We start from the raw sequence: 18,851 nt of genomic DNA, 5'->3' as shown, positions 1-18,851 counted from the left end.
GTTGTTAGGAGGGTGAAGCAAACTAATGAATAAAAAAACCTTAGTACAGAGCCCAGTGTGTGTTAAGCCCCCAGTAAGCAGCAGTGATCCCTGTGTAGGATCCATAGCGTGGCCATCCATCATCAACCCTCACGGCCACCACGTAGCCATTGCTTTCTAATGTGCCAGGTACTATTTCAGTGCTGTGCAATTAGGGCATTGTGTAAAATAATACCCACTACTATTACAGTACACTCAGGTATGATTTCCATTCTACAGATGAGAAACCTGAGGCTCAGAGACATTAAGTAACTCACCTGAGGTCACACAGCCACAATACAAACCCAAGCTGTCTGTCTGGGGTCCACACCACTGCTCAGCACCCTGAGAGGTCTGTTTTGCCCATGTGTGAATCGCCTCCAGGGGTTTGCTGTCCAACACAGGTTCCCATGCCCCAATGCACGGCCCACGGATGGCCTGGGAACCTGCAGGCCCCTTAAGCTTCCTTAAATACTGTTAGTATAAAACAGGGATTCATGTGTCCTCTCTCATGTCCCTACAGAAGTGGCTCCCAGCGACCCTGGCTATACGGGAACCACGGCCCCAGCCCGGGAAGAGAGAACAGGGGGAGTTGGGGGCCCTTATTCCCAAGCAGCTGCAGCTGCGCCCCAGCCTGCCCACGCCCCCGCCCGCCAGCCACCCCCGGAGGAGGAAGAGGATGCCAACAGCTACGATTCTGATGAAGCAAGTAGGTGGCACCTGAGAAGCAGTGTCTAGGAGAAGCCACCCCAGGAGCTGACCCCAGGAAGTCAGGGCCCGCCCTGGGTCCGCCCATCCACCCAGCCCTCGTACATGTTTGAGTTAGAAAAATACAAATCTGTGTTTCCAAGTTCCCCAAATGAGATCAGCTTCCTAAAGATAAATGCCCAGTTTTCTGGTAAAACACACACGACATCAAAGTTACCGTGGTCATTTTAAGACAGCAAGGTAGGAGCCGTGCGGGTGTCCTCTCCCTCAGTCAGACAGAGCTGTCACAGGCCAGCGAGCCCCATCCTGGGTGTGCCCGTCTACAGTTGGAAAAACTGCCTGACGGTGTCCTCTGGCAGGACTTCTAACCAGCATTTCACCTTCCCCGGCTTCTGTGCATCTGGCCCCTCCCAGACCCCGAGGCCCAGGGACGCGTGGGGGCACAGTCTTCTCCTGGGTGCAGCCGGGAGAGCTGGGGAGGCAGGGTTAGCAGCATCTGGGTCCCATGGGTGCTCCAAGAGCCCTCTGGAGCTGACCCACCCAGCGGCCAGCAGCTCGGCCTCGGTCCTCCGGGCCAACTCGCCTCATTGCACAGAGGGCACCTCCTGCACGGGTGGTCAGCTGAGGTCCCTCCTGGGAGGGGCTTCGTGACTGGCTCCATCCTCCCCCTAAGTGCTAAACACAGAAGAGTCACTATGATGTGATCTGGACATCAGGGGACTGGACAGTCACACTTGCTGCTTCTGCACCCCCCGCCCAGGTGTGCCGGGCACCTGTGCTCACCTCATCCTCCTGGGAACCTGGGAAACTCCTGCTATTGCCCCATCTTGTAGATGGCCTGGGCGAGGCTCCGAGAGGCTTAGGGACTTGTCGGAGCTCACACAGGTCAGAGGCCAGGCTGAGTGAGCGTCAGCTGTCCCCATGATCTCCGTGCTCTCCCCTGGGTCAGGGGTCTTAGGCTCCCCTTGGCCTTGCTGCCACGGGCTGTTTCCTCTCCGGGCGGGTAGAAGCCATCTGCCTGCCTTGCCCTGTCCTGCTCCTTGTCCTGGACGGGACCTCTGCCCCCCAGTGTCTGAACGTCCCCCAGCCCTCCAGCAATAGGGGAACCCTCCCAGCCTCTTGTCTGCCCTCTCCATAAGCCCATGTGGCTGGTGACAAGCCTGTCCTCAGACACAACCCGGCACTCGCCCCTCATGTCTTTATGTTTGACAAACATTCAATGAGCCCGTGCCAGGCGCCTCGAACTGCTGGAGAACTGGGGACAACTCGGCTGGAATGATGGGCAGACGAGCTGGCAGACCCGCCGGAGCCAACACTCTAGTGCAGGGATTGTTAACAAATCGAGCTCACTGCAAACGGAGACAGAGCATGGAGCAGGGGATAAGAAGTGGCGTGATGGCCAGGGTGGCCGCGGCACACAGAGGGGTCAGGGGGGCCTCTCTGTGAGACAGTGTGAGCCATGTGAGGATGTGGAGGGGGAGCATTCCAGGCAATGGGAAGGGCAAAGGCTCAAACTCATTCGTTCCTTCATCCAGTAAGAGAGGCCTACTGTGTGTCCTTCACCGTGCACAGTGGGGACCCAGCTGTCAGCAAGACAGTGCCCACCCTTGCCCTCCTGGGGCTCTCGATCCAGCAGGATGGGGAGTCGTTAACTAAACAAGTGCACAAACAATTAACTGACCCAGGAGGCTGTGAAGAGGGGGGTCGGCCAGAGGGAGCGACCAGAGCAGGGCCGGTGTCCTCCTCCCCCTGTCGTCTCCATGGCCAGCCCCACCCGGGCACATAGAAAGTGCTCGGGAGATGTTTGTTGAATGAATACACAAGTGTCCTCCCAGCTCCTGTCTCTGTCCCCTTCAGCCACCCTGGGTGCCCTGGAATTCAGCCTGCTCTATGACCAGGACAACAGCTCTCTGCAGTGCACCATCGTGAAGGCCAAGGTGGGTGAGGGGCCTGGGGGACCCCGGGATGCTCTGGCATTCTTAGGAGACTCAGGTGGGGATGGGTTGCCAGGCCTGTCTGTTGTCACCTACCTGGGACAGTGACAGTGATGAGGGCAGCACAGTCATTAGCCACAGCAGATTCCTTGGGGGGGGGTGGGACTTCCCTTGGGATGGTCCACCGGGGGTGCATTTACCTCTGGCTGCCTCTAGGGGGCGGAGCCAGGATCTGCCCAGGGCTGCTCAGCACCTGGGTGGGGTGGCGTGGAGGCGCCACCTGGGAAGTCATGCCAGCTCGCAGCTCGGCCTGACAGCTGACAAGGCAGAATAGCACTGTGTCCTCCTGGGCCTGGTTCCCCATGACCAGCTGGAGCCTCAGCCGGAGCAGGGGGCCTGCGGCCACAGCTACAAAGGCACTAATGTAGGCTTCCAAGCGGTGGGGAGCAGGCACTTGACAGGTGGGACTGCATTTAAATCTCCCCATTCCTTGAAAACGAGTGGTGAGACTGTCCAGTGAGGAAACTGAGGCCCAGAAAGGTTACAAAACTTGCCTAAGGTCACACAGCTAGGGAGTGACATGCCTTGGAGCCCTGTCTGCCTGATCCCTGTGCTCTTCCCATGACACCATGTTCCCCTTTTTTCTCTTTGGAAGAGGAACACACAGGGTAGATGGACAGGAGGGGCAGATGCCAGGGGACATGCCCATTGCCCAGGACGCCTGGACCCCAGCCCTCCCCAGGTCTTCACCTCTGTTGCCTCCGTCTCTTGCAGGGACTGAAGCCCATGGATTCCAATGGCCTGGCCGATCCCTATGTGAAGCTGCACCTCCTGCCAGGAGCCAGCAAGGTACCATCTGGCCTGGGCATTTCTGCAGGCTGGAGCCTGGGCCTTGGCAGCCACAGGGCTCTCAGCTCAGAGCCTAAAATAGCCCTATCTGCCCCCAATCTAGGCCCCGCCCCATGAGTGCAAAGCCGTGAGGGGTATGGCTCCCCAGTGCTGACCAAGGCTCTCTCTGGACAGAAACGAGTGACTTTCTCCAGATTTTAGTGCCAAGCCCTTCAGACAGCATTCTGTGTCTGAGGGGTGGGGGCCCCACCTGTTAAATACCTCTGAAAGTTTCAGGTGCTCCCTAAGACAAAAGAGGACATGGACGCACATGCATGTGCACACATGCACACTTTGGCTCATTCTTCCTTTGTTGTTTTTTGTTTGTTTATTTGTTTGTTTGTTTGCTTTTTGGTGGGGGGGGGGTACTGGGGATTGAACTCAGGGGGCTTGACCACTGATCCACATCCCCTGCCCTATTTTGCATTTTATTGAGAGACAGGGTCTCACTGAGTTGCTTAGCTCCTTGCTTTTTGCTGAGGCTGGCTTTGAACTCGAAATCCTCCGGCCTCAGCCTCCTGAGCTGCTGAGATGACAGGTGTGCACCATAGCGCCCAGCTCTTCCTTTATTTGGATCAAAAACAGTCCCTCACCTGGCCGTGGCCAGCTCATAAACTCTACCCACTCCCAGCAGCCTTTGCTTCCCATGAAGGCACACTTTTACATATTTATTTATTCTAATTTGTTATACACGAGGGCAGAAGGCAGTTCACTTCATGTCACACATATAGAGCACAATTTTTCAAGTCACTGATGGGTCACAAAGTATTCTCACACAGTTCATGACTTCCCACATGTACTTAGGATGATGATATCTAACTCATTCCCCCCGCCATTGAAGACACTTTTTTGTCAACTCCAAACCCGCCTTGTCAGAAGATCCAATAGGAGCCACTTACATGTCAGCGTGGATTAGATTTGTCACCATTTCTCCTCTTCTGATGCAGTGACATTTCTTCTCTCTTGGAACAAAGTTTCATATTCTGTCTCCTCTAAGGCATTTCAGGCAGGAAGGATACTATTTGGGGCAATGGAGGGAATTGTCCCAGTGTCCCCTGCCTAGGGACGGGAGACTCATTTCTACCTCCCTGACTTGTAAAGATGTCTGGCTTCTCAAAGGACAGGTGCCAGGGACGTCTCAAAGGACGACGTCTCTTCTTCCTTCCCTTAAGGAGGGAGCAGTGCACAACATTAACACTTGTGTCTGTGGCCACCGTCTAGAGGACATGCCACACGCTCAGAGCATGCATTTGGGAACACTAAGCCCTGGGACGCTCCTTTGGGAAAAGCCACTGCCCACCCCCAAAAAAGCTCACGGGATGGGTCTCCAGGGCCACTCCCACTGAGGTGGGCATCTGTCTGTCCATCTCTCCGGGGCTCTAGTCCAACAAGCTACGTACAAAAACCCTGCGGAACACCCGGAACCCTGTCTGGAATGAGACCCTTGTGTACCACGGCATCACGGACGAGGACATGCAGAGGAAGACCCTCAGGTACCTCAGGGCGGGGGGAGGCGAGAGGGGACCAAGGCCGGGCAGAACTGAGACTTGGGGCACAGCTCCTGGGTGTCCCCCTTTTAAAAATCCCCTGCATCATTCTTTCCTTATTCCATTTACCAAAACAACGTCGAGTTCTAGCAGTGTCCACAGGGAGTGGTCCCAGGGCTGGGTGGACACTGGTCCGCAGAGGCAGGAGGCCTGTGTCTGAAGCGGCAGAGCGAAGGCATCCCGGCCTGCAGGTCTTCCTGGCCATCCCAGGTCACCTCTAGGTGACTTATCACCTAACACCATGTGGATGTCGCGTAAATAGTGGTCGGTCACAGTGTCCGGTCAGGGCATAATGACAAGAAAGACACCTATGCACGTTCAGTGCAGGCTGAAAATATTTTCAAATGTTTCCCGCCCCTGGTGGGGCTGACCCACGGGTGCAGAACTGGTGGACTCAGAGGCCGAAGGTGCACAGCTGAGTCTCCCAGTTATGGTGCTCAGCAAAGGAAGCCCTATGGGAAGGAGCCCGCGCTCTCCGACTCTATTTATCTGAAAGCCAAATGCAAGACAAGTGGCTTCCATGCAGCCAGAGGCCAAGAGAGGGGTGACCCAGGAGGCAGGGAGTCCCAGAGGCTGCTGACCCTGGAACCTCCCATATCCTGAGCTGAGCAGTGTGTGCAGGGCTCACGTGGTCAGGCCGTGCGTGCTGACCAGGCGCACTTGACCGCGTGGACGTTACCGTGAATCGGGAAGAGATAAACAGTGCCCAGCCCAGGGGTCCACACAGAGGACACCCTCACCCCTAGACACCCCCACGTCCCTCACCACCATCAGCCATAAGCCCGGTACACAGTAGGAGTGCAGCGCTTGCTTCTCTCTCCTCCCCACCCCCTTATGTCCATGGCAGGATCTCCGTCTGTGACGAGGACAAATTCGGCCACAATGAGTTTATTGGGGAGACCAGATTCTCGCTCAAGAAACTGAAGCCCAACCAGAGGAAGAATTTCAATATTTGTCTGGAGCGGGTGATCCCCGTGAGTGCCCTGGCCTGGTGATTCAATGGGGGACCAGAGGCAGGGGTGCCTGCCACCTTCCTGGGTCTGTTCTGGGGTCAAACCCACCAGGCACCCATAGGGCACCCACCGGGGCCAAGTGCTGTGGCCTCTGTGGAGAGGAGGGGGCGCTCTCTGCAGGTAGCATCAGGCCCTGTCCCCTCTGCCAGGCAGATCCCAGTTAACATCATTTCTCCCAAGGTGCCCTGGGGTCAAGGGTCAAGGTCCAGCTGCCCCTTCCTGTTCTGTGGTGAACTGAGCCATTCTGAGCCTAGGAGATGGACATCGTAGCGGTGACATAAGATGGTTGTGTTTAACGCAAACAAACAAAGCCCAGAACAGAGCCCACTGTGTAGCAAGCATCGTAAATGATCAGCTTTTGTCACAGGAACACTGCTCCTAACCCTCCTGCCCGTCCCAAAGCCATATGACACCATACAGAGAGGCAGGGCTTGGCACAGTCCCCATGTCCCTGGCCCTTGGTTTTCTCACCTGTTAAATGGGACTCTGTAGTACACACCTCACAGGGTCTTTTAAGGATTACACGTGACAGTGATACAGAGTAGGATCATGGTTCTCATTGGGGGTGGCACTTGTCCTTAGAGAAAGAACAAGTATCAAATTGAGGTTTCCCAATTAGGCAGCACCCCAGAGTTCATGGGGAATTCTAGAATAGGAACTCAGCAAACCAAGTTGGTAACTCAGGCCCGGAGTCTGGGATGGACGGAGCTCTCGAGAGGCAGCACCCTGCTCTCCAGAAATCCTGGGTTGAGCCGACAGCTCACTGCCACCAGCCTCCCAGGCAACAGCCAGCTCCTCATGGTGAGCCAGGGGGCCAGGCGGGGTGCTGCAGCCTGTTCCACCCAACAGCCAGCCTGGGGATGGACTCCCTAGGAGCCAGGCCACATTTTTATAGCTGAAGCACAGGAGGAAGACCCCCACACAAGGCAGACTGTGGGGGGCACTTTACACTGAACCCCAGGCACAGCTCTGTCATTCAGAGCAGCCCCCTGTGAGCCACCTCTGCGGGCCCTGGCCTGGTAGCACCCGGCCCTTTGGACTTCCTCTTCTTACCCTCACTCAGTGAGTCCAGCTGGGCAGGACCCCAGCAGGCCCCCAGTGGGGCCCTCAGCTCCCTCTTGCTAGGTGGACAGAGCTGGCCTGTGACAGAGGTGGCAGAACAGGTGGGGGCTGCCACGGTCCCAGGACACTGTTCCACCACCAACCCGCACATGGTGCCCCACTGAGGACTGGCGCCTACTAAATGCTGACCCCTTCCCTCTGATCCTGGCTCTCCTCATCTCTAAGGTTGAATTTTAACCAGTGTTTTGCAGACTGTGCTTCTCAAAGCCTGAGAGTCTACCAAAGAAGCTCAGGAGTCACAGGGGAAGAAGCACCGGGTGGGCCAGACCCCAGGTCTCCTGAGCCGCTCAATCCGAGTGAATTAAATCTTACATTTTATGTGTGAGATGTTCTGATCGTGTTCTGACCCTCAGTGTCTTCATCTGTGAATTGAGAACTGTAATAGAACCTATATCACGGGTGGTCTGCCTGAGGGGTTCCAGGAGATGAGCCCCATAGACAATGTTGTCTCCTTCCTTTCAGATGAAGCGCGCAGGGACCACTGGGTCGGCCCGCGGCATGGCGCTCTACGAGGAAGAGGTGAGCGTCAAGGGCGGCGGGGCGCTGTGCTGGTTGCCCTGCTCCTGTTTCTGCCCTTCCTCCCCAGCCCCGTCCTGCAGCAGAGCAGCCCCCGCGCCCAGAATGCCCCTGGCCTTGCTCCCCCAAGTTCACGGAAGACCAGAGCAGGAGCGGGTCCCTCCGTGGGCGGGAGCAGGCGGACCCTGCCCATCTCCCACCCAGGTCCTTCCTGGGACCCCAGGGAGTGCACTTGGTCAGGGAGGGGTGAGAGCAGAGTCAAGGGTCAAGCTCAGCCCTGGGTCAGGGTCAAGGCCAGTGAGGGGCCAGCGTCAGGCTCAGCCTCTGCTCAGAGTCAGGGCTCAGTCCCGGGCGGGGTCAAAGCCGGCCATTGGCCCAGGTGCCTCAGCGCCCATCAGGGTGGGTCCGTCCGCTGTCCGTGGTGCTGACCCTGCCCCTGGCCCGCTGCTCGGGGACACCCCCCACCCCCCACCCCCGCCCACGAGCCTACCCTGCCTCCCCGCCCCAAGCAGCAGGTGGAGCGCATTGGCGACATTGAGGAACGAGGCAAGATCCTGGTGTCCCTGATGTACAGCACACAGCAGGGGGGCCTCATCGTGGGCATCGTGCGCTGTGTGCACCTGGCCGCCATGGACGCCAACGGCTACTCGGACCCGTTCGTCAAGCTGTGAGTCCGCGCCTGGGGACCACGAAGGGACTCCCGGGGCCAGGGAGCTTCCTGAGACCCTCGCACCCCGAGGCCCGGGAGGGGCGGGCCCACAGTGAACTGCGCACGGGATGGGAGCCAGGGGGAGGTGGGGTCTCCCTGCGAGCCTGGCGGTTCTGCCCCCTCCTGGGAGAAGGAGTGGCAGGTGGTGGCAATGACCCCATGTGCAGCCCCCAGGAGTCAGCCGCACCCTCTCCTGCAGCCCAGAGCCCCAGCCCCAAAGCACCCACCCGGCTTCCCCCAGATTCATCCTAGAAATGCTGCAAGACCTTAGATGGGTTATAGGTTGTAGGTTATTCCTCAAAAGCCCCGATCACAGGGGTCATATCTTGTTAATCCAGATGTTTGGGGCTTTGGGAAAATCTGCACATACTCAGCGAAACTTCTTGTGTGTGGCACCCAATTCTGCACCCAAAATTCATTTATGTTTCAAATACACACTACAGGCAGAGGTTTCCCCCACACAGAGTCGGAGGCAAATTTATGGACTATCTGTAGTGCACCTGCTTTCTGACTGAGGCCGATCACATGACGTGAAATGTGATCACGTGAAATTGGGGGTGAAATTCTCCCCCAAGAAGCTTCAGACTTTGGATCGTTGTAGATTCTGAATTAGAGAGGCCCACCCATATAGAGCAATTACAATTACACCAAGTATAGTCATGTTTAGCGCCTCTATGGAATCCTGCCTTACCCTGTGGCAGCAAAATGTGTCTTTGTGGAATAATTAAGAGGGTAGGCTCTGGGTTCATACTGCCTGGGTTTGACTCTCAGCTCCAATTCTCCAGTATTCTCTGGCTGTGTGGCCTGGGGTTTGTAGCTTAGCCTCTCTGAACCTCAGTGTCTTCCTCTGTAAAATAGAATAGCACTGTGTGTTAGTGCAGATTCTCTAAGAAAGAATGAGATATGCAGGAGATTCATGGGGGAAATGTCTGTGAAGGGATCCAGGAGGCATCCAGAGGAGGTCCCTAGAGAAGACAGACCCCGATTACAAGTCTGATCCCTGCAGAGGGGAGAGGGCAAGAAGGAAATCTAGGCAGGAAGAATTTCCGGCTGCAGTGCAGGTCCACACAAAGCCTCCAGGGGACCCTGCACACTCCAGGAATGAGCCACCACATGTCCCTGCAAACTCACGAGATAGAACACAGTTCAAAGCTCCATCCACCTGTCAGTCAATTTCATCACCTGCCCTCCGGGACCCAAGAGGTGCACTTTTGTGAGGTCTGGCACATAGTAGGTGCTCAGTAAATGCCGCTGTTGTGGTTATCACTTTCCTTACTCACGGCAGAGTGTTTCTTAATGTTCTCTCCCACCGGGGGACACTCCCACCTCCACTGTCCCCCAGTGAGCCCTGAGCCCTGGGGAAAGAACAGGCCACGGTGAACCTTCTTCCAGAATTTCTCCCAGTGATGATTCTGTTAACCAGGAGCCCTCATCAGGGCTGAATTTGATTTCTCAGGGAGATTTGGATAAGGCCCAAGATGGACAAGGAGCTCACCCCACAGGGAGTGACCTGGGCTCCATTCTGTCTCAGTCCCAGGCAGAGGTTTCCCCCAAACAATCCCCCTCCCAACCTGATCCTTCCAGAGGGCCCCCAGCGAACCAGCTCACAGGAAAGGTAATGGGAGACCGTTATGCAGTTTACAATCAAATAAGGATGTTTAAGCCGGAATTGCCCTATAATTTTTTCAGCTTTGGGGAATTTTCAATTCCTTATTTGTGACTCTTCTAAAAATTATCTTTAAATCTGTGAATGAGACAGAAATGTGTGCTCTCTTTACATGTCAGGAAACTGAGGCACAAACAGTAAGTTTACACTCATGTTCAAAGTAGCTCAGCTAGTGATGGCCTCAGGCAGAGAGAATCCAAATGACATCTGCAAAATTTAGAGCATTATGTTTAAATGTCTAAGTTTTTTAAAAAAAGTTTTTAGCATAGATTAAAAAAAAACTTTATTGGCAACGAATGTTATTTACACATTTTGATAATGAACATTTGACTTTTGTCAAACATTGTCCCTAAAGTATGCAGTGTCCATCCCAAACATATTGACTGAGCATCTACTATGTGCCAAACCTTGTGCCTGAACCAGGGAAGACTTAAAGACAGAAAAAACAGTATGTACAAAGGCCCTGAGGTGGAAAGGAGAGCAAGAACAGGGTGCAGCAGGATCAGGCTGGGATAGATCAGGGACCCAGCCACACAGGGTCTTAAGGCTACTGAGGGCTTTAAACTCTCCTCCCAGGTCAAAGGGAGCAGCAGTGGGATGACATCATCAGGTCAGAATTGTCTCCCCCCACTTCCCCAACCCGCCACACACCTAGCATCTCACCAGGACTTGAGGGGAGGGGCAGCCTAAGGGGTGAAAGTGCCAGGTACCATCAGCCACGCGCCCCCATTTGATTGGGAGAAAGTGGCAGCTAAGAACACAGGCTCCAGATACAACGGCTGGGTATAATTGTCGGCTGTGTGACCCAGGGCACATGTCCCAACCTCTCTGGACCTTGGGCAGTAGGAACACAACAAGTGGGGCTCGTGTGAGGGTGACATGTGTGCGGGGGGCCTGGTGCAGGGTCTGGTGCCTGCCCAGCAGCCTGCAGGCCCCAGGGGTGGCTCATTTCCTGACCTGCTCCTCCATTCTCATCCCATGGCCGGAAGGAGCCTGGGGGGCCGTCACAGTGCTGCTCCGGTCATTAAATGTCATCTGTAACAGCCGATCCTGTCCCCTTACAGCTGGCTGAAACCAGACATGGGGAAGAAGGCCAAACACAAGACTCAGATTAAAAAGAAAACCTTGAATCCTGAATTTAACGAGGTGAGGCTGCCCTGTCCTGGGTCATGCTCTGGGGCACTTCCTGTGGGTGAGAGGAACAGACTCCTGCTGGGATTTCGTGGAGCACATCCACAGAGCTTGTTGTCCTCGATGGGCTCGAGCAGCCACAGGCGTGGGAATGAGCTCCCTGTCACTGGCGGGAATTGAGGCTCAGGCCAAGGCCCAAAGATCAGGAATACCACGGGGGGTGGGGGGTATACTGCAGAGGCTGAGGCCAGCCACTCCAGTTGGTGCTGCCCGTCCCCACATCCATCCAGGGCATCGAGTTCTGCTAATACCACCATCTAGGTGCCCGTCAAACTCCTTCTCTGTTCTCCCTCCCGCCACCTGGTTCGGACCCAGGAGTCTCGTGCCTGGACTATTGCAGTAGACCCCTTCTCTTGTGCTCGCCTCCCCCTGCAAATAAGTGTGAACTCGGTAAAACACACGTGTGGATTCGTGCTGCCGTTGCTCAACAAACTCAACCAGGATCCTCGAATCTCTTGGCTTGGCAACGCACCCCTCTCTCGCTCACCTCCACGCCCTCACCTCCAGTCACACGGAATTCCAAGGAGGTCCTGGTGCACCGCTGGTGCCTCCTGCAGATGGCGCGTCCCCTGCGCTTCCAGGTCTTGTGCTTCCCTGTGACCTACTCGGTCCCTCTGGGTTTCAGTCACCTGCTGACAAGCTTGGCGGACACTAGGCCCCAGGAGAATCCATTACATTAAAGAGGGACAGGACAGAGGACAGCAGAAAAGGCGCTGAGCGCTAATCTAACCTATGTGTGCAGTTTCCACCTCAAACCTGAGACACAGACAGAAGGAATGCTCGGCTGACGGGGAACCAACTCTGAGCCCGGGCCGCCCCCTCAGCCACCCCATGCCCAGAGCCGCTGCCCTGGTGCCCATCAGCCCATTCATTTCTCCCTTCTGGACCCGTGAGATCTGAGGTTGGGCAGAACCAGCTAACACTGGGGTTTATTCTATGTCAAGCAGGAAGGGACTCTACGATACGTCCACATGGGGAAGGGACCGTGTGAACAGGACCCAGAGAATCCTGACCCCTCCGCTCTGCCCTTCCCCCGGGGCCCTTTCAACAGGTCACCTCATGTCCCAGCCGAGGCTTGTGGATGTTGAATAAGGAGCCAGGTCTCCCCTCCTGCGCCACCCTCTCCTGGGATCCCAACAAGCCACAGAACAAGGAACCCAAATACCAGTGAACAATAGGAAATAGGCAAAGCAATACCACCCACCAGCAGAGCTCATAGCACACGGCCCGACATACTTTAAAAGGTCTGTGAGCATCTGGGGGAATGGGCACTCTGCTGGTGAGAAGCTGCCCGGGCCAGCTGTGGAGGACGCCTGTCTAAACACGTCAAAACTACAAAGGATTTCCACTTCCGTTGATTTGGGGAATTAGGCCGTTCAGTTAAATATTTCCAAAGCAAATCTACATGTGACCCAGCCCTCCTTATCTTATACAAATGGCATCCGGCATCTCAGAACACCCATTGTTCTCCATCTTTAAATATCGAAACTCCCTGGAAATCATTGTAAATAATGATCATTAATGATAGTGAAAAATTGGAACTAATAGAAATACCCAACTATTAGGGATTAGCTTATGGTATAGCCAAATGGCCATTAAAATGATGATGTACAGGAAACCCCTATTGGGTCCCCCTCTCCCCCTACAGGAATTCGGTCTTTTTTCTTCTCATTTGAACAAATCCCACTCTTTTACACTCAAAGGGGAAAAAGGGGGAATTAAAAAAAAAAAAACGGTGATGTAGAAATATATTTTTAAGATATTTGCAAACACGCTAAACTGGATTTTACCGTAGGTCATAAAGCACAAAAAGGATGCTACAACACTGTGTTCTCCATATCAGGTCATTTTTTAAAAATGTGGAGCAGCTTGGGCAAATTGTGACCTAGGTTATTCTTGGACAGCTGGATTACAGGGGATTTATTTTTCTCCATTATGTTTTAACAATGAACAAGAATGAGTTTTATAATTAGTTAGAAGAGTCATTTTTTAATGGGATTATTTAGAAACACCTACCACTTGGTCCACCCCAACGGCCTTACTCCCTAAGAAGGGGGAAGACCCCCCTCCTAAAGCTACCAGCAGGGACACCTGAGTTCCTGGTCATCTGCCTTCTGGGGAAACCCGAGCAGGCCCAGGAAACCCAGCAGGCTCCCATTTTGAACCGAGAATTCACTAGAAAGAGGATCACAGGGCTTTGTTGTACAGAGAGTTGGTCAAAGGGGGATTACTGGGAGGATCAGAGTGGGAGGAATCCTGGCCCCAGGCGGCCCAGCCCCAGGGCTGCCCATGAACCTTGGAGCTCAGCCCCTTCGCTGCTGCAGGCTCGGGACCTCTCTCATCTTCCTCTGCTGTCCTCAGGAGTTTTTCTACGACATCAAACACAGTGACCTGGCCAAGAAGTCGCTGGACATCTCTGTCTGGGACTACGACATCGGGAAGTCCAACGACTACATCGGTGAGTGCTCCCGACTCCTGAGGAAACCCCATGTCCCTCCTCCCAGAACAGGGAACCCCGCCCGGTCTCTGGGGCCCAGGATGCTGACCCTGGCACCATCTGGGATGGCCTCCAGAGGAAAGGGCCCTTAGAGCTTGGGGACTTGCAGGGCGAAGAGGGCTAATTAACCCACAGCAGAAAGCAGGTGCCCCGGAACCCCCCTCAGTCTGCTTGCCTGTCCAGGTGAGGGTTTCTAAAAGACAAGGAAGAGAAGTCATTAAAGACAGAGAAAGGAGGGACGTCCAGGCAAAGGGCACCGTCTGAGCACAGGGTGACAATCTGTAGAAAGTCTTCAAAAGAGAGAAACAGGCCAGGAGCGGGGCAGTAGTAGGGAGCCATTGCAGGCTCTTGAGGCACAGAGAGTCAAGGGTAATAGTGACGAGGATGGTGACCACGTCATATCCACAGAAATCCACGGAGAATGGATTCCGGGCTGCTCCATGCGGGTGGGGGGCATTGGCACCGCTTGGTGGCAGTTTTCCCCCTAACTTCACACTCGGGCTTCCTGACCACCTGTCCCCCTCGGCCCTCCCTGACCTCCAGGAGGCTGCCAGCTGGGGATCTCAGCCAAGGGAGAGCGTCTGAAACACTGGTACGAGTGTCTGAAAAACAAAGACAAGAAGATCGAGCGCTGGCACCAGCTTCAGAACGAGAACCACGTGTCCAGCGATTAGGGTCCTGGCCCCACCTCCCCATCCCGCCCCTCTCCTGGGTCCCCCTCCAGCCATCCCCGGCACCCAGTCTCTCTTCTCTGTGCCTACCTCCTCCTCCCCCTGCCCTCCCCGACCCTGCCTCACCTTGGACCCCCTCACCTTGGGCATTGCTGCCAAAGACTTCTGCCCCCCACCCAGTGCTGGGCTGTGGGCTCTGAACGCAGCCCCTCTCTGGTCCCAAGGATGAAGTGGCAGGGCTGGGGCTGGGGAGGTGTTTACAGAGAGGTGGTTCACTTCACAACCTCCCCGCGTAGGTAGACCACAAAGGTTCACCTGTGTCTGGAACTGTCTGTGGACCCTCCTGGCCTTGAACACGTGCACATGAGGTCCCTTGCCTGGGTCCCGTCTGTGTGTGAGAGCAGCATGGGGTGGAGGCAGAGCAGGCAGCATCCCCATGGCTCTTCCACACCCCCGCGATGGCCAGAGGACACCCGGTGCCTGGAGATGGGTACACAACAGGCAGAAGCATCCGAGGGAGGGACGGGGCAGCCCTGGCAGGAATTCATTGACCTGCTCCTCAGCAAAAAATAAGACTCCCTGTCAGTAGCCTTCTCCCTGCCTCAAGTCCCCCCGGCCTCCCCTGCCCTCCCCTTCTCCCTGCCCCCAAGGATAATATAGCAAAAAACTAAACCATGTATCTTAACCCAGCCTCGCGCCCTGGCCTCCCACCAGCCTGACCAGCCAGCTCTAGGAGCTGGGTGACCCCTCAAGGTCCCCAGGGGCCACTCCTGCTGGCTTGTCCAGATGTCCTCAGGCCTTGGGACTGCTGCTGGCACAGCCCAGGGGCAGGGCAACCTCCCTTGACTGTGCAGATGTCTGGCCTCCCCGACTGGGCACGGGAGACACTTGGAAGACCAGGGCTCTGGGTCCAAGGGGACCTCCCCCAGCCCCTCCTTCCTCCTTCCTCTGTGCTTTGTTGAATGAGCAAACAGCCCCCCCCACACACACACACACACACAGACTGTTGCCTTGACTCTCACCCAGAGCCGCCTGGAGCCTTCCATCTCTCTTCCGTCTCTTGGACTCCTTTTTTCAAGTTTCCTGGGGGAATCAAACAGCACCATGGATAGAACACTTCAAAGAGGGTTGGCCAGGTGCAGTGGCACACGCCTGTTATCCCAGCAGCTCGGGAGGCCGAGGCAGGAGGATCCTGAGTTCAAGACCAGCCTCAGCAACTTAGTGAGGCCCTAAGCAACTTAGCAAGACCCTGTCTCAAAAATAGAAAGGGCTGGGGACGTGGCTCAGTGGTAAATGGCCCCTGGGCTCTATCCCTGGTACAAAAAGATCAAGCTGAAGAAGAAGGACAGGCCCCGAGGCCAAAGGCCTTTGTCTCCTCTGTGAATGGAGGTAGAGGTACATTTCAGGTTGGGATCTGGCAGTCTTCAGCACCCCATGGGGAAGGTCTGGTTTTTCCAATTTCAATTAAGTCTTTCTCCATAAAGATCATGCAATGCCCAGCACCCCACAGACGCCATCAGACCAACTCGTCCCAAATCCACACCTTTTAACCTTCCCCGTGGAGGCCTCCAGCCCCGGCTCCCTGACTGCTCGCTGGAGGACCCACTTCTTGCCTTTGAATAACCACTTTCTAAATACCAAGCTCTCCACCTTCCCCAGGTGGCCAACAGCTTCCGGGCAGCCTTTCCCTCCTGACCTTGACCTGCCCTGTGAGGCCCCGTGGCTCCCAGCCACCTCCCTTCCACGGTTCGCCCCAGGAGAAAGCATGCTGGCTGTCACCCAAGCCTGATGCTGGTGTTGGGGCTAGAATCAGCACGTGGCAAGCTCCCGGTGGCCCCTTCGGGCGCACCTGTCTCCGGACAGCTGTAACCACCTCCCGCCTCGATACACACCCGTGTTCCGGTGCATGCTCAACCGCCCACACCTTTCTTTGTGATGCTGTAGCCAAAAATAAAGTAGGAATGTCCAGGAAAACTGCTGTCCTCGATTGTCCTTTGTGGCATCTAGTAGTTCTGCCTTCCCATGGAGGCTGGGACTATGTGCACACACAGTGTGGAAGGCGGGGTGCCTGGGTACCGGGGTGCAGCAGGCAGATGTGGTCCTGCCCATGTGGGGTCATCCTGGGCACGAGCAGGTGGGCTCAAGGTATCCTGGCCGACCCCCACCTTTCTCAGGTGCCTGCCCAACAGCGAGGCATGTCCTCACCCCCTCCCTCCTGCCTCGACCCCAGGAAAGCCAGTCACTTCCCAGAAGGGGGTGCCCATTCCCCGCCCCAGAAACATAGCTCCCAGGCCAAGTTCAAGATCATTTCCTTTTCTTATATCATGCTGGAGAGCACATTGGAATCACCTGGGGGATTTATTTTCAAAGCACCCTTGCCCTCCCTGTACCCAGATCCCACTAAACCCCAAAGCCGGGGTATAGGATTGTATTTTCAGGTTCATGTCTGTGACTCCCACCTCCCTGATGATTCTGAAAATGGCTGCCTTCAAAGTTGCCTTCAAATTTCTCCTGCAGTTCAGCTAGCTGCCACCAGAGGGACAAAGGTGCCCGCAGGTGGGGCCCCCAGGGACCCTTCCCTTGCTGGTGGCAGCAGAAGTCAATAATCAATAGGGCTGCTTTCCTGACTCCTTCCCAACACGGCCTCCCAGGCAGCCACCGCCAGTCAGTCACGGGGTAGTTGTAAAAAAAATAATTCCCATCCCGAAAACGGCTTCTCTCCTTTCCCAACAGGCCAAGGAGAATACGCATGGGGAGAGTTTGCCTGGTAGACAGAAAGCACCCAGGACACACCCGCCTTTTAATTCATCCAGGCCAGCATTCAAATCCCGCTGGTCACAGTCTAGCTGTGCACTTGTGGCCCGGTCACTTTACCTCTCTGAGTCTCAGTTTTCTCATCTGGAATATGGGCTCATGAGTAGAACCTTCAGAGAGTTACTAAGGGACATCCATGGAGTCGTCTGTGAAGAGTCCCTGCCACAAGTGGGGGCTTGACAAAGCCATTCAGTCAGCCAGTTCTGAGCTAGGGCTCCACGCCCTCACAGAGCTCACATGGGGAAAGGCGCCGGGGCTGGCTTTGGTGGTGCACTGACATGGGGGAGGAGCGAGGCGGAGAGCAGATCCCAAGGTCTCTGCACAGATGGGAGCAGAAGCTGCAGAGACGGTGTCTGTTCTGGGCAGGAGCCAGAGGCCAGGACAAGCTGCTGAGATCTGGAGGTCCAGGTCTCCCATGGGGGTTCAAAGGTCAAGCCGAGGAAAGGGGCCCCGGGGCTTGTGGATATTGTTGAAAGCAGCGCAGCCCCTGCCCTGGCTGGGCGATGGCCACGTAGATTGAACACTCCCCTCCTGCAACCCTCCAAGGTGGCCCCCTCAGCCCAACCCGATGTGCACTGGGTGAGACGATCCTAGGAGGGCCATGGAAACAGGAAGTCACCTAAGAGGTGCAATTTGCTTGGGTTGGGTCCACATTTGCTGCATGACCTCCAGCAAATCACTCACCTCTTGTCCTTCTCTTACGTGGGTGGGACCTCAGAGGGTCAGGATTCCCTAGCATGATGGGCCTCAGTCATGCAACCAAAACCAAGACTGTCCCGCCCAGAGGACAGGCCTCTGGCCACAGCTATTGCCAAAGCTTTCTCAAGTGACACAAGAAACAATCATCAGGGTTTCCTGTTTCTGTTTCTTTAAAGGAAGTGATCACAGGGCCACCAGCAAAGGACAACAAGGGCACCCCTGGGCATCCTTGAATTTCTCTAGTGATTTCCTCAATAGTTCACCACTTTCCCATCTGGCTGGCAGCCTGCTCTATGCGGTGGTGGTGGGGGGGGGCACTCTTCTGACATCTTCCAAAGAATTGGGAGTTGGTCTTCTAAGGACAGTTTCCTTGGACGCTCAAGTTGGATCTGCTTCTAGATAATTGGCGAAAGTCTGCATTTTATTAGAAGCTACAGTTGCCATGATCAACGCACCCCGAAACCGGCAAGAAAGGCGAGCTTCGCACACAGGACCGACCCCTCCGTGGGTCCAGGTAACTGTCTAGCTGGTTAAGAAGGGTGGCTGAGAACATGGCCACTTGGCATCTATAGAACACTCCAGCCAAAAACCGAAACATACATTCTTGGGCCGGTGCTGGGGCTCAGTGGCAGAGCACTCGCCTAGGACGTGGGAGGCCCTGGGTTCGATCCTCAGCACCGCATAAAATTAAATAAATAAAATAAACGCATTATGTCCGACTACAACTAAAAAAAAAAAAAAAAAAAACCCGACCACATCCTTCTTAAGCCCACGTAGAACACTGACCAAGGTAGACCACAAAGACTGCATTCTGGGCCAGAAACAAACCTTAACGAAGTTGAAAGAAAATTTCTTTTT

At 55.3% G+C, this 18,851-nt stretch overlaps 1 protein-coding gene across 4 annotated transcripts in view; it reads left to right on the top strand.

Annotated features, from left to right (window-relative positions):
* Rph3a (rabphilin 3A) overlaps window positions 1–16,454 on the top strand; it is a 195,596-nt gene extending 179,142 nt beyond the window's left edge. For all 4 annotated transcript variants that reach the window (XM_046456542.2, XM_046456543.2, XM_058583156.1 and 1 more), the window contains 10 exons: window positions 542–727; window positions 2,584–2,663; window positions 3,435–3,509; window positions 4,932–5,041; window positions 5,943–6,069; window positions 7,693–7,749; window positions 8,259–8,413; window positions 11,186–11,267; window positions 13,674–13,770; window positions 14,353–16,454. In XM_046456542.2, the coding sequence (XP_046312498.1) occupies window positions 542–727; window positions 2,584–2,663; window positions 3,435–3,509; window positions 4,932–5,041; window positions 5,943–6,069; window positions 7,693–7,749; window positions 8,259–8,413; window positions 11,186–11,267; window positions 13,674–13,770; window positions 14,353–14,483 (1,100 nt within the window). In that variant the 3' untranslated portion in view covers window positions 14,484–16,454. The remainder of the gene's footprint in view (window positions 1–541; window positions 728–2,583; window positions 2,664–3,434; window positions 3,510–4,931; window positions 5,042–5,942; window positions 6,070–7,692; window positions 7,750–8,258; window positions 8,414–11,185; window positions 11,268–13,673; window positions 13,771–14,352) is intronic.
* Window positions 16,455–18,851: the final 2,397 nt, after the last annotated feature.

Source organism: Marmota monax, unplaced genomic scaffold (assembly GCF_021218885.2).
Source record: "Marmota monax isolate L192 unplaced genomic scaffold, Marmota_monax_Labrador192_F-V1.1 WCK01_AAM20220418_F8-fsc00185, whole genome shotgun sequence".
NCBI lineage: Eukaryota > Metazoa > Chordata > Mammalia > Rodentia > Sciuridae > Marmota > Marmota monax.
The sequence above is the reverse complement of the archived record's forward strand: the minus strand, read 5'-3'. Positions and strand labels throughout refer to the sequence as shown.